Source organism: Aythya fuligula, chromosome 24 (genome assembly GCF_009819795.1).
Source record: "Aythya fuligula isolate bAytFul2 chromosome 24, bAytFul2.pri, whole genome shotgun sequence".
Lineage (NCBI taxonomy): Eukaryota > Metazoa > Chordata > Aves > Anseriformes > Anatidae > Aythya > Aythya fuligula.
The window spans coordinates 5,613,601-5,629,394 of NC_045582.1; the positions used below are offsets into that span (position 1 = coordinate 5,613,601).

Here is a 15,794-nt window from a genome sequence, read left to right on the forward strand (position 1 = left end):
AAGTGTTTGAACGCAATTCATTGTGCAATCAAGATAACTGCACAGAGATTACCTGTGCTGCTTGATTTGTCATTAACCAGGTTTTTGGACCAGTTGCAGATGTGCTAATACTAATCTGTCTTTAGCCATTGATAAAGATACTGAGTAACATTTGGTCAACAAAGATATGTTGGCCCCAATTACAAGCTCCTGTTTTGAAAGAAATATTTGGGGTGATGGGAAAACTGAAGAAAAAGATTTCAATCCTTTTCATATGTGCTATGATATGACAAATTTAAACCATGTAGTCACTTGCTATAAATACTAATTAGGCAAGTAAAAGTTGCTTTTGAGAAGCACATTTGAAATTCTCAAAACATATTTTTATGTAAAGGTGCTCCGGAAAGCTGTTCTCCTTGATGGCTGGTATTAAATATGTTGTAATTCTTTTGTAATTGTGGCTTATCTCAGCATTCCAGAGACTTTGTTCAGAGGTGGAAAACAGTGTAAAATAGCCTACAACTGCTTGGACAATTCTGTTTCCTTGGTTTAAAAGCTAGTACAACTATTAACTTAGTTTACAGACCTGTCGTGTTTACTCAGTGTACTCTTTTGAAGAGTCTTGCTGTTTGTGTTTTCAAGACTTCATATTAACTCGAAATCTGCAGAATATTTGCTGTATGGATGTTTTATTAAATTTAGTCTCTGTTTTCAGTTAAATCTCTGGTAAAGACTGTTCACAAAGACCACTTATGGCATATTAAAACATGTGATAGATTGGCTATTAGATTGCTGTAACTGCTTTCAGCTTTTGTCTATTCCAGATCTCTTGCCATCCATCCTGGCCATTTTATCTCACCTTCAACCCTTCAAGAAAATGTAGGCTAAAATGTATGGATTATTTTATATATCAAGAATGGTGCAGAAATACAGTGTGATATCAAATACTCTGTTGTAGGGGAGGATGCTGTAGGATATGATCTTGCTCTTTTCTATCTTGATTAAATTCTTTATGTTTGTGTCAGTAAGGCAGGTTCTGCTTTTGATAGATCACTTCTGCAGGATTTTTACTATCCCATTACTGCACATTTTTATCTTAAGAGGAGAACGAGCTTGTCATTTTTCTGGAACATTCAGTTGTAAGCTTGAACTGTATATTGTTCAAAAGCAGAATATGTTTTGCCCAAGAATGTTAAGTTGGTTTGACTTAGATGGCAAAGAGATCTGGACAGAAATGAGCAGTTGAATTTTAAATTTAATGGAACACTTATTGCCCTTCTGTTAGACTGTGCAATTAATGCAACTGTCTTTTAGCTCTAATCCTGTGCTGAAGATGATGTGGCCTGAAGGTAAACTGAGCATCACTGAGGTGACCAAGCGACCTTTGACAGCTGCTACCCTTTTTAAGAACTCCATGATTGCGCTAGTGGACAACCTGGCATCAAAGGTAAATACTTCAGTTTCAAAATTGACTCCATCTGATTAGTAGGGTGCAGCTCGTCCGTGGAGAGACTGTCACCTTCCTATCATTGTCATCTGTCAGAGAGCCAAGCTGATCAGTGGCAGATGAGCTTTGATTATAGCAATGGGCAGCTGTGAAGATCTCTTGGGACAGTTAGCTGCCAACCCTGCATAAAGAAGGTGAATTTTTGTTCAGTGTGTGACCAGTGTACCTTTCACTTGTAGTAAAGCCAGTCTTTCTTGGGTAATAATTATTGTATCAAATAAATAATAAAGCTCTTCTGGCAGAGTGTTCAGAGGATGTAGTTTCACGATGTGGAGATTTTCTCTTTCTGTCTTTCAATGCCAAATGACTTCCTTGAAAACACAGACAGACCTGTGTGATTTCCTTCTTTCCTCTGCTGTATGAAAGGGTGAGAAGTGAAACTTTTTACTTTCCACTAAAAAAAATAATTATTTAGTAAAATATTGCTTTGGCCAGCAGTTCTCTGTGTGGAGAAAGATAGGTAAGGGCATGAACTCTGAAGGAGGCTGTTTGAATGCTGGGGGACAGAATGGCATGAGCAGATCCCTCTCTGCACTGGGAATGTTACAAGCAATAGTATGTTGGTTCATGTTTTCCAAAATTAGGAGATGAAAACACATTTGCTTTATATTTTTAAATTCTATTTCTGGGTTGGATTTAATCTTCAGTAGTAACGCTTGAAGGAGGGTGTGCAAATCCAACCAACAGTGATCTGAGAGGTGCTAGCTGACCTTCCCGACCAAGGAATAAAGCCCTGTAGCTCTCCCCAGTGAGCGTACGATGGAGGGCCACTGAGAAGATGCCCGTATTAGCCCAGCCTAAGGCTAGGCAGTGCTGTAGGCAGGCACCATCAGTAGAAGGCGAGTGCTCCTACCCCACTGCTGGACCGTTCCTGAATGGCAAATTGTACAGTGCTGGGCTGGAGAAGGTGGCTGTGACCCCGATGGAAGGGAGATGGGGCACATTTCCTTCTCAGCCTGACTTGCCATTTACCTTAGAGCTGTAGCCAGCCATACCATGGGCTTGGATTTCTCTTTCCTCTTGGGGAGAATATTAAGAGTTAGAGACTTAGAGACAAATATTTTCTTTGCATTCTATACCTCTACTAACTTTTTATTGAGAAACATGTGTTTAAGATGATGTTGTGTTTTTTTTTGTTTGTTTGTTTTGTTTTTTTTTGTTTATTTTCTCTTTAATAGCAATGGAGAAAATTGTCATAGAGTGTTGTATTTCCCAGAAGGTTTTGGATCCCATTAAAGGGAGGACTGTCATTAAACAGACATGTTTGTCAGGACTTAACAAGGGCTCTTGGCAAGCAGCAAGAAGTCAAGGGCTGTCATAATTGTGTGGTGGTTTATGGCCAACCTTTAGCCTGATGGAAGGCTGGAACAAAGTGGGTGAAATTTGCACTTTGGAGTTTGCTGATTAAAAGTTTGCATGGCTAATGCTCCCTGCAGAGCAGAGTTTGTAGGTACTTAAGTTTGCAAACTAAGTTATGTACTTGGGCTTTAGCTGTTTTTAGTGAAGAACTTGGCTGTCATACGTCCTGGGGGGAGGGAGGGGTAAGAAAAGAAAATTTGGAGAGACTCATCCTGAGATCAAGCTTATGTTTCTTTAAAGGATGTAAATTTTGGTGTACTCTGAAAACCAGAGGGTGCTTAGATAAGGGTCGCGAAGACAATCATTGTGTACTTCCAACAGTAAAACAGAGAGCAAAGAGATGGTGCTGCTGCTTGGCTTTTGTGGCCTGAGGATCTCTTCGAGGTGGCTTTCTGGGCAGTTAATACCATGTGCATGTTGTTAATGAGCTAAGAACTCTAGGCATTCAGACCATGTTCTGTTAGATGCTGGTTGTGCAGTACAAATAAATGGGATACCCTGCCTCTGAGTCATTGCCGGTTTGGGTACTTGTCTCAGCTCTCCTGCTGCTGCTGGGGCTGGTGAGCGGGTGAGCATTTGTTCCTGGGCTGGTGAAACCGCGATCTGTTTCGGGCAACGCCACTCACTGTGATTTCAGGTACCGCAGCTTCTTCCCTTGGGTCGTGTTACTCATTTTTTCCGTGCTTAACTTGGGACCAGAGTTGCATTTCTGGGGATCAGCAATGACAACTTCGGCATCTCTGACTGCTGTTTGGGCCCTGCAGGATGGTTTTGGGAAAGCCTGTGGTAACAGCTGGTGAAAACAGCTCTCTGGAAAGTGTTGCACAAGTAGAGTTAGCTGCTGTGGTCTACAGCTGACAGAGGAATAAGGTTCCATAGGGAGAGGTAATACCAGTTCATTCTTTTCTCAACTGTTTTTCAAAAACCGAGATGAAGACATGCTTGTTTTTGTTGTAGTCTGGTGATTCACTAACGCTACCAGAGTGTGCGCGGTGTGGAAGCACAGTCAGTGCTGCTTTCCTCATCCCAGCCTCACAGTCCAACGGGGCTGTTCTTGCTTGGTTAATCTTTCTCCCTAAACTAATTCAAACCATGTTTATGAGGAGTATTTCTACAGTCCTTGAACAGATTGGCAGTCCGTTGGTACTCATTTGGCTTTCCAGAAAAGCTGCAGTGTTTTCAGCAGTGTCAACAGTGTCTTTGAACCTGTCATTTGGGGTAGTAGTCTCCAAAAATGCTAATTAGGTGAGCAGGAATAATAATGATAATAATAGAAGCGAATCTTAAATTCTGTAAATGCAATCAAAACCTACAGGGTGAGTTGGTTATTTAGCTTTACTTTTAAAATTCTGTTTTGTTGGTAATTTGCTTTAACGCTGGGGTCCGGTGATGAAGCAGAGTTCTGCGGTCCCAGAGAGGAAGGGGCAGGAGGTGTCACATCCTTCTGAAAGTGGTCTTAACACTGCAAGAGCTGTTCACAAATATGAATTTGACTTTAGCTTATATCTACACATGTTCCTACAAATATGCAGTCTCAAAAACTATGGTTTTGGAGGATGCTGAGTTGAAGTGGTGGTTATCCCTGCTGGTATCTTAATACCTCCAGACATACACTGAGTCTTTTGGGCAGAAACCTGTGATAGGTAGAACAAAGAGCTTTTCTTGTTTGTTTGTTTCTATATATATGAAATGCTCTAGCTTTATAGAGTTACTGTGTTGCCATGTAACGTTTCTCAAGCACATATTTTACTGCCCATACCGTTCTCTTGAGAATCTGGTCTTTCTGTGATGGATTGCTGTGGGTGGCTCTTCTTTTTCTTTTAAATACTGATACTGGAAGTCCTTTGGTTGACATGAATGTAAATGATGAGATTCTGTAGGAACTCTCTTGGCATTTATCTTTTTATATTTTTTCTTTTCTTTTTTTCCTTCTCTGTAACTCCTTTTGTCTCATTTTTTTCCTTCATCCATACCTCTCCTATCCAGTTTGACAGGCTTCATCTCTAGTAAGTTATAATGTCATCACTGTGACTGATTGGACATAGAACTGACAAATTTGTTCTGGATGTGTCCTATCCCTTCTTTCATCTAATGAGCTATAAACTATGGAATAGAAATCTCTCAGGGAGGAGTTTGGTTAGGGTGCAAAAACTATAAACTGGATTGTTTTCTTTTTAATACTTAAAAATCTAAAAATCACTTCATTAAAAAAAAAAAAAAATCAATTGCAAATAGGCACCTAAACAGCATTCAGAAAAGGGGCCTTTGTGCTTCTGTATTTCAGTTCTTCCATTTATAAAATGCAGCTCCAGGCTTGACAGCCTCATGGTGCAATAATGGGAGCTGCATAATTATCCCCCTGAAGAGCTGAGGCTGGTGGGATTGTAAGCATGGAATAATCTACTTTAGAATTTACCCTGGTAGCTGTCGTTGCTGAGAGGCTTTAATTACACTGTAATTGCACTGATAGATGATCTCCTGTCTGTACAGGAACTTCCTATTCCTGTTTTCCAAAAGGAAAGCAGCATCTCGACTTCTGCCTTTTGTATCAAATGCAGATAGTCACTCTCTCCCCTTTGTACTGGGCTTGAAGTCATGAAGGGTAGACTTTTTGTACAGAGGTTTGTTGCATTTTTGAATGACAAAGGCGTGAATGACAACCCAAGCAGGCAAATCTGCAGTGGTTCACCACTGGGGGGTTTATGTAGCAATAACAAATAACTGTGAACTGGTCGCTATAATGTCTGTAATGAACAACTGACACCAATTCCCTTGAGGCAGAGAAGAGAGATGCATTTTTCTTGACTTCACACTCTTAACTACCGTGTTCTAAAGATGCTGCAATTCAGTGGATTGAATGTGTGATAAATATCTGTGATATCAGTCTCATCAGAGGATTTATATTCATCTTGACGTTAGTTGCAACACAACAGTGTTGAGGGCAGATGTGGCATGGCCAAGCATCATTCTGATGTTAGCAACCCTGTTACTAGCACAAGGATGGGTCTCTCTGTGTGACAGTCTGGCTCGCTAACGTGTGGATAGAGAAGTGGCCCAAGCTCCATGTATTAGCAGGAGGAGATGGGGAGAGTTGCAGCCCATTCATCTTTACAATTGCAGACTCCTTCATAGCTTCTAAGTTCAGCTGTATTTCAGGAAGTTCTCTGCATATCCTGCAGTTTTCCTAAGTAGCTTATTTCCAGTTCATTAGAGGACTCGTTCTAGCAGATAAATGACCTTGTCTTTGTTTCTTGCCATACAACTGAGGGCTTACAATACAGGGATTATAAATCGCAGGCTTCAGGTCCAGCAAACTCCTACTCCTCACCAGTAATAGCTGCCACGACCACATCAAGCCTTCTACTTCAACACTGATTTGAAGTTCAAATGGGGTTGCTTCTACCTTCAGAGGTTGACACATGATGTCTGAGAGAGTGTGAAGAGTGCTGCTGACAGCCGCGTTCCCATGGCACAGCTGAGTTCTACGACTGAAGTAAAAATTGTCACCCACGCAGATTGCACGTTCTTAGATCTGGTAGGAGACTGTCGACTGAATAAAGACCCTGTAAACCTTGTTACCTTCAGTGCAGAGAGAATTTTCAGGAGAAAGCTTAAAAAGTTCATGCATAAATCTCTTAAAACTCTTTAAATTTTGCCAGCACATTGTATTTCACTATCCTCTCCATAAGGAAAGGAGAGCAAATAGAATAGGAACACGTTGTGTTGAATTACTGCAGCAGAAGAAAGTACTTAATGTGGTGGTGAGCTCGGAGAGAAGACCTCACACGGAACAGATCTGTCCCATGGCTGTCTGGGGGCACAGAATGCTTTGGGTTGGAAGGGACCTTAAAGATCCTGTCTATGCTCTGTCCTCAATGCTGCTACCTTTTTTGAGCCTGCTGCTCTCTGGAGTTTTGAAAAGAAGGGCAGGATGAAGAGAGCACTGCCCTGCCAGGGACTTGGCCAGCTATTTGGCAGCAGGGTGGTTTTCTCCACTGCGTGCAGGTTTGCCTCATCTCCCCAGTACAGAAAGGAGCCAAACCAGACTGTGAAAAAGCTATCCCTGAAGCACATCACATGGAGAGGTGAAGTCACTAGAGGAGAAAGGAGATGTAATGATCCTGAGGGTCTTTTCCAACCTAAACAATCCCACGAGTCTACAGCTGGCCCACAGCAGCAGCTTCATGTCCTGCTGTTTACCTGCTCGCTCCCCATGCCCACTCCTGGGCTACTTCATGAAGGATGGGCAGAGCAGGGATGCTGCCAACGCACATATGTGTGGCTGGCTTAGTTTGTGCTCCCTCTCCTCAGTGCAGCTCTCCACCAGTATATTTCTACCCCAAGGACAGTCCTACAAGAGAAAGGTACAGGTTGGTGTTGTGTGTCACAAACTTAGGAAAGCAGGGAAACGTTTCAGTCCAACACCTTCCCCAAAAGATCCCTGGCTCATATCAGTTTCGAGGATACAAGGCTCTGCTTTTCCAAGGCCCCTATGTCTTAGCCTGTTCATTACTCATATTTGGCTTATTTGTATTCATTAGTGTGTGAAACCTCCATGCGCGTGTCAGTGCTGTGTATCTCCAGTTTATGCCGGGATATTCAGGGATGATCCTGTTTCTTCAGCATTACTGAATAGCAATTTGGGGCCATTCATGTTATCCTGAGTTTAGGAGAGACCTAAAATCATAGAAAACAGGGCTACATCACAGAAAATAGGACTAGCAGGAACCTTGGGAATGCATGTAATTCACCTCCTGATTGAGGACACCTCTGCCTTACCCTTCTCCATGCAGATGCTTGTCTAGTCTGTTCCCCTCCAGCGATGGGGGTTTCTGCAGGCACTCTGTTCCCATCCCTTGTTCTCCTGATGTCCAACTTGATTTTTTATATATTGTATTTAAAACTGGTGATTTTTGTCCTCAAAACAGAATATTTACTTCTTCTCTTATCTACCCTTTAGGTATATTATGTACGTAAGGTATATTAAGTGCTGCCCATCAGGACGGTTATGTGGCTTCTCACTCCTTCTAGACTTAAACTGTATTTTCTCTGGATCCTGTTTTCTGGATTTCTGATCTTTCTTGTTCTCCTCTGAACTGACTCAGGTCCACTTGCATCTTATTTGAACTTCAGTGCCTGAAACTGAATGCAATGTTCAGATAAGTAGAAATCTGATATATTTTTTGTCTTACAGTTTTGCCCTTTCTGTGCCCCTTTGTTAGAAAAGTATGAACTTGACTCATGTTCTGCATAACCATGGAACTTTGCATTTGTCCTCATTAAATTCATCCCTTTTTTTTCCTGCAACATGTGTTGAAATTGTGAGTTCTGTCCATGCACACTGAAATTTTATATTACCTACAGATTTAGTAAACACACTGTACTTCTTCATTCAGATATCTATTGAAACCATCAGGTAGTACTGGAACAGAGCAGACTCTTATGGAGAGCCCTTGGGGAAAGGGTCTGTGGTTTCCCAGAGAACAGTTTTATAGGTGGTTGTACAGCCAGATGTTTCATCAAGTCCAGGGACAAATTGCTGAAACTCTTAATTATCGGTTGTGATTAAGTTGAATTTTCTAATGTTAAGGTTTCAGAGAGGCTGCTTATCTCCATTTGTCGTAATGTTAGTGTTGCCATAAACAGATTTTTTGAAAAACTCCAGTTGAGGTGCATCTTCAACATATCCTCTGAAGCACATCTCCAGACACACTGTGACCTTCTGAGCTGAAAGAGCTGACTGGGATCCTCATCTGACTTCTCTCCTCAGCTAATGATGAGATTTCTGTGCAGGAGGCTCTGCCAGCCTGCAGAACATGCCAGTCCTTTTTGCAAGGGCTACTGTAAAAATAGTTTATATTGAGGTTATAAGAATACAATTTTACCTTGAAAAACAAGGGTGGGCACTTTGAGCCTTTACAACGCTTATTAACCTTTTATCTCCCTGTAAAGTTAGAAGTGGGTTAGCAACGAAGAGGAAGAAATGAATCAACTTCAAATCCCACTGTGGTTAAAACCAATTAATTTTAAAGAATTACAGTCACCCTTTACAAGTGTTGCTGGTGCTAGTTATAGACTGTATTGGCCTAACTGAAAGTTGCCTTTAACCTCATAAAATATGTAAGTAAACATTAAAAAAACACCTTGTAGGATTGCATATGGGGCATATCTGATGAGGGCAGGCTGACCGGCAGTGGAAGGTGTGCAGCCTTGTGGGACCCTCACCTGAGCTGGCTTGGGTCAGCCCAGCCAGCACAAGGCAGGAGTGGATGGAGCAGTGCCTCGTGTCCTGTTTGCTGTTGTCTGCCCTGTGCAGCCCCAGGGTGGTGCAGAGAGAAGAATGCGCATGCTGCTGGCTCGCGTTGGTGCTGTGATGTGCTTGTGATGCTGAACCAGCCTGAAGGGAACCACTTTTTGCCCTGCACAGAGCAGTGTTCAGTGACTGCCATCATTCAAGTATGTTGCTACAAGCTTTGTAGGAGTTGCATGCAGCATAGTTTAAGAATTGTAGAGTAATCCATGCTTCTTTTATATGTTGATATTGGAAAAGCCTTATCTGACTATCAGGACAATGAATGATATCGTTTGCTGTATTGTTTATGAAGACTGGTTTTGTTATCGTCCAAGTCTGTAGAGAAGAAGGATGTGAAACTGGTTCTGACATATAGCAAAGGACAATAGAGCTCGAATGAGTAACACAATTCTGTAACAGATCTTGTTGCAGTGTGCTAAGGGGAGGAACATGTTGTGTGCCGCTTGTCATTTCTGTTCTAGCCTTGTAATTCCTGTTAAACAACCAAACCTCATTCAAATGAGTATGGTGGACTGATGTTTTAAGGTTTTCATGTAGAAGCTGTTTTATTTTTATAGACTCTTTCTGAATGAAACTCGGTTTGCTTTGTCCTATTAGGAACCCTATTATGTCCGTTGCATTAAGCCCAATGATAAGAAGTCACCACAGATTTTTGACGAGGAACGTTGCAGGCATCAGGTTGAATACCTTGGCCTTCTGGAAAATGTGAGAGTGCGCCGAGCAGGATTTGCCTACCGCCAAACGTACGAGAAGTTTCTGCACAGGTAAGGAGGGTGTTGGCAAGTAACTCGCTTCAGCTCATTGCAAGACAGCTCGGGTGCTGGAACGATTTGGCTGTCTCCCCATGAGTGGACAGTAAGTCTCAAGTCCTCTGGGCTTGTGATCCTCACTTTTGAGCACATAGGGTAGTAGTGTGTGTTTGTTTTAATATCTGACATTGGATACAATAAAACATGGATCTAACAAGGATGCTGGATGCTGTCTCATTTTGTGGCAGCAGATGGGTTTAGAGGTGTGTACTTGGCACTCAGGCTCAGCTTCCTCGTGCTAAAATTCATTTGCTGTATTAGTCTCTTCAGAAGGAATGTGTAATGAGGTTCTTCCCCAGAGCATAACCCTAAAACCAGAACTAATTAACTTCTCTTTTCTCTCTGAATATTGTCTAATTGTTGCAGTGAAAGAGACAGACGTTATGTTTCTCGGGAAGTGCTTAATGGTGCACAGTGACATTATGCATGTGCAGGAGGAGACCTCTGGACTTAAAAACTGGAAGTCTAAAAAACAGATAATAACATGACCCCATTAAAACGTGTTTTGATCCTCCTTGGACTCTTTATTCCTAACAGACTTGTGACAAATGAAATATTTTAGATTGTAATTTGTCTTACAGCTTCATTAAATTAATATGGGTAGTAAGGATCCATCCTCTTAAGATTTTGAGTTGATTTTTACTTTTGTTGAGTCAAGTGAGGAAAAGTCCCTGAGAGAAGGAAAAAAGAAGAAAAAAAACAACTAGGCAGGTGAGATGTTGCATGTTGGAAGCAAAGTGATCTTGAAACATATTTTGCTGTTCACAGTGGAGATTTTCCTGGGTGTTTCACAGTACCTGACATAGAACGAAAGGGCATGACTTATCAAACACAGCCTGCAGTCTTGTTTATCAGTTCTCTTAAACATTATGCAGTGGTTAGTGCTTGCTTCTGCCCTCACGTGTGGAATTTATTACAACCTACTCTTTAAATTTGTGTAATGACTATTAATATAAACAGCTGCTTTGCTTTTAAAGAACATTTGATGAGCTCCTGTAATCTTAAAAACAGAAGTGCTGTTTACAGCCAGTAAACCAAATTAGCACATGGCAACTGGTACAGCTTTCAGGCTACTGCAACATTTGTTCTGCTGAACCCAGGAGTAGGATTAAACATCTAAAGTGTAAGATATCAGACACTGTATTTGCATACCCCATTATTTCTCTGAGTCCAGTCTACATTGACTTTTCTAAATTAAAAAACAACAACAACAAACTTCTGGCCTGGATGTTGTTTTTGTTTTGCTTTTGTTGAGGCAGAATTCTTTGTTCCTTGTTTTTGAGTGAGACTTGCCCCTCTTAAAAGGGCTAGGAGATATGACTTGTATACAAGCTGCACATTTTTGGAATGGCTTTTGAACAGGGATCGCAAGGCACTTCTGTTCCTTTCCTTTTTAACAGACTTACTGGGAGACAGCATGAGGGAGACTCCAAGCCCTTCAGCTCTGGATTCTTGCCCTGCACATGGGGCTCTTTTGAAGACAGATCTAGAGTAAGAGGGGAAGGAAATGACGTGAAGCACAATTAAGACCATTAAAGAATGTCCTTTCCAACATTTCCTTGAAATTAAGAGAATTCTTAGTTGAGCTCTGTGCAAACTAGTCTGCCCCTGCCAATTTGTAGAAAGTAAGATCTCCATACTTTTTGGTTGCACCAAGAGATGTGCTGTCACTTGGTAACTACATCTAATTGTGTGAAATGCACGCCAGGACCACCTGTCTTAAACAGCAGTGATACTTTTTTTTTTTTTTTTTGTGCTTTAGTCTATATTTATTGTCAAAAAATTGCTGATTGCTGAGTGGGTTTCAGAATGGTGGGGGGGGTGAGGTAGGGGAAGAATCTGCGGGCACATGCGAGTGTAGCCCAACACTCAGACCATTAAGGCATCCACGTGCCTGCTTGCAGGTAGTGTTATACATAGCGTGAAAACAGCACCCAGATACCCATCAACTGCACAGTAGTGGGAGAAGAGAACGACCCTGCTTCACGTGCAGACTAAATATATTTCAGCAAAGCTTTGTACTCGAGTGGCTCATAAACATCTTGTTTTTAGGAGAGCTGTGTGTGAATCCTAAGCTCTAGTAGCAGCCTCGTGCATGCTGGCTGTTTCTGCAGCTAAGCAGGGAAGGAGAAATGGATGTTTACTGTAAAAGTAACCTTGAAAGCTGTCAAGATCTTCAGGCAAAAGGAGAGGGGAAGGGTTGTGGTGTCAGTGAGCAGCTTTATTCTGGGTTCTGCCTCACTATAATTAGCAGCGAGGTCAAGATTTTGCCTTGCTGCGGCAGCCAGGCCACGCTCAGGGGAAGGGACTGGTGGCACTGCATAGGCCTGGCAGGAACAAAAGCACTGTGCTGAACTCCACCGCCAATCCCCCCACTCACGGTCCCATTGTCTTGGGATGTCTTTAAATGAGACAGCCCTATTTTTGTTGTGAAGTAGGAAGAGAATTATTTTTTTTTCCTTTGGTTGGGCATATTTCCAGTTCCCTGACGTCTCTCCCTGTTTTTTCTGTCCCCATCAGCTGAGCAGACCTGTTTAATAAAGTGTGGGTTAGCAGTGCCATCCTGATTGTCTTTTTTTCTTTTTTTTTTTTTTCCCTAATGTAAGTGTTTTGAGGTGGAAGATTTTCCAGTTAATTAATTATTGTAGGAATGTTGTCCTGATGAGACCAGGAAAGAGAAACCAGTGTGAAATATTTCATGTCCTATGTGCATGTGCTTTTGAGAGTGGGAATGCTTTTGCCAGCCAAGTATAAATGCAGAATCTTCTGTTGAGTCTGAAGTTTTTTATATGCCCTTTTTATTTATCAATGATCTCTGTTCCGTGTGCTGCAGCCCTCATGCTGATAGCGTGCCCTGCTTAGATGCTGTGCGCACACGCATTTTTTCCCCTCTTCAAAAGCTTATTCAGAAAGGCTAATTTGATGAATGAAAGCGACAGTGTGGTATTTTCATCCAGGCTTATTTTAGTCTGTTTATCAAGTCCTTTAGTGCACCCACTCCCCTTGTAAAAAGGTTTGTTGTTGTGGCCGTTTAAGAGTAGCTGAGAATTCTGAATGTCTAAGATATTGAGATTGATGGCTGACTTGCATCATGGGCTTTTAAATAGAGAAGTGGTTAAGATTGCTGCATGCATGTTTTATTTAGGACATGAATGTGGGTAATATAACAGTGAAAATGTCTATTGCATTTTTGATTATGTCCATAAATTATATGCAGAAAATTCATTGTTGCTTTTTACAAATGTCTGTTCACACAATCAGCACTTTGTAAGGATAGTAAATCTTAGAAAGCGCAGGTATTTTGAAATTATTTTCGTACTTGATTCATGGTTGTCTTAGTTCCAATCCGCATTCTCTCTCTTGTTGTGAAAAGAGGTTTGGGAAGAAAGAACTAGAGTGAGTGGTTGAACAGTGATTACAGGCAGTACTATTGTTTGCACAAACCATGGCAGTCAACTGTCTGCTGCTTTGGTAAATAATGAAGTTTGTTAGAAATGGCTACAAAAATGAACAGGAACATTATTTGCAGAATTTTTAAATCTAGGTTGTCTGACTGAGTAGTTGATTACAGTTGAGTTCTGATGTAGAATGTGAGCAAACCAAAGCTTTTCTTCCTTGAAAATTAATAATAATAATAATAAAAAAAAAGTCAAATGCAGAGGGTGTGAGTAATGGAACTGCCAAATCTTCAGGAAGACAGTGGTGTGGTTTGTTGTGTCACATCAGTTCTGTGTTGATGAAGTGAGCTCCTCACAATAATTTCAGTGGCTCAAAATCATACCTCTTACATTCACTTTCCATGTACTTCGGCTTTTGAGGGTCACATCTCTTACACAAAATGTCTAAAGCTCTTCTACCTGTAATCAAATAATTTTATTAGAATTATTTCTAAAATGTGCTTAAGGTTGGCCTTTTTGAGAACACAGATGGCAAGCGTACATTTGTAAATTGTACCTTGTAATTCCAGGTACAAAATGATCTCAGAATTCACTTGGCCAAACCATGACCTCCCTTCAGACAAAGATGCTGTGAAGAAGCTCATAGAGAGTCATGGATTTCAGCATGACGTTGCTTATGGGAAGACCAAGATATTCATCCGTACACCTCGAACACTGTTCACCTTGGAGGAGCTGCATGCCAAAATGCTCGTGAGGATTGTCCTCTTCCTACAGAAGGTAAAGCTTAGTTTTACTGCATTAAAAAACTCAATTCAGCTTCCTTAAAACACCTTTACTTCCTTTGCAAGTGAGCTCACAAAAGTGACAAGTCTTTACAAATTGTAGAATGTTGCAGTTTGAATACTGCTTTTTTTTTTTTTTTTAAAGCTCTTTTAGTAATACTGTGTAGCTGCATTAAAATCTTGATGTGGTACAATACACTGTGATCAGGAGAACTGGTAACATTGTTGGAAACTATTTAAAACAAAACAAAACTTTTTACTCAGTAAAAGTAGGCTGCTTAGACACTTAAAGGAACTTTTGTAGATAAATGTTGAGGAGTGTTACATAAAGGATGTTGAAACAGGTATATGTGCATAAAAGTTTATTGGTGGATCCATAGCTGATGACATACATCAGCTCTAATGATAAAACTTACAGGGGCAGAGAAAAGCAGGAAGAGGGAGAAAAAGGACAGGGAAAACTCTCCCCAGTGGCCAGGTAGGAAGAAAAGTGACAGGATCCCCAAATAAGCATCCTCCATTGGTGTCCTTGTAGCACACGGTCCTTTATCATATTTTTCCCATAATAATTACATATTTTTCATTAGGGCCAGCTCAAACTTCCTATTGTGTTTTTTTTTGTTTTTTTTTTCTGACAATCACATTACTGCTAACTGAGCAGAAAATGATCAGGGCAGATGCTCATGCATATTGGTTTATTAAGCTCTGTGCATACATGTCATTGAGTCTCCCAGTGTAAATCAAAAAATATAGCCAAAGGATAGAAAATGAGGGGAAAAGGACTGATTCGCACATTGGTGGCAATTTCTTCCCATGAGAACCTGCTATAACAGCAATATTGGGGTTTGCAGATGCAAGCCCACAGAATTACATCACAAGAACAAGGGAAACATTTGCTGCAGAGGCTCTGGAAAACACTGCCACAGCAACTTGGGTGAAAGGGTAGCAGAGTGAAAGTCAGTCTACATAATTGCTTACAGAAGGCCCTTAGCATTACAAAGGGTAAGACACCTAAGGCACTGTGCAAGAGGATCTCTGCATGTTTCTCCCTCTTCCAAACATGGGATTGAGCTCTAGCTCTTTCTAGCATTACCCTTAGGATAAATGATTTTACGTTCTGTGACTGCAGGGCAAACGTGTTTTCAGACTTTCCTTATGAAGATATTCTTCTAAACAATAGGAATTGTTGTGACTTGGCAAACTCCTGAATCATTTAGGTGGTTTTGGGGACCACAACACATTGAAGCTGGCTTTGTAACCTCAAAAGCAACATACGCTGGAGGGGGAAAAAATACAAGAACTGGCTTTAGTACTTAGTCAAAACTGTGTTCTGTGTGAATGTGATCTGTCTGGCAAAAGAGCAGATTGCTGACTTCTATAGCCACTGAGATGGTAGAACTGACTTTGTCCTAACTAACAGAGATTGCTGGTAAGCTCAAGGTTTTAACATGTTTCTTAAACCCCTTCTGAAACACCTTTTGCCTGTCAGAAATAGAAACTGCTGATAGATGGGCATAAAACCTTCACATAGAAAAAGCCTGCTCTAAAGTTACGCAGTTAAGTTTACACAGACTTTCTAAATCTGATGGGCTGTGTCACTTTGGTAAAGAGTAAGACTCTGAAGGTAAAAAGTTATGACCTACAACC

The 15,794-nt window shown here is 41.1% G+C and overlaps 1 protein-coding gene across 2 annotated transcripts in view; it reads left to right on the plus strand.

Moving 5' to 3' along the window:
• Positions 1-15,794, plus strand: part of MYO1D (myosin ID) — a 157,214-nt gene that overhangs the window by 53,244 nt on the left and 88,176 nt on the right. For both annotated transcript variants that reach the window (XM_032202841.1, XM_032202842.1), the window contains exons 14-16: positions 1,294-1,426; positions 9,756-9,922; positions 13,935-14,142. In XM_032202841.1, coding sequence (XP_032058732.1) covers positions 1,294-1,426; positions 9,756-9,922; positions 13,935-14,142 — 508 coding nt within the window. The remainder of the gene's footprint in view (positions 1-1,293; positions 1,427-9,755; positions 9,923-13,934; positions 14,143-15,794) is intronic.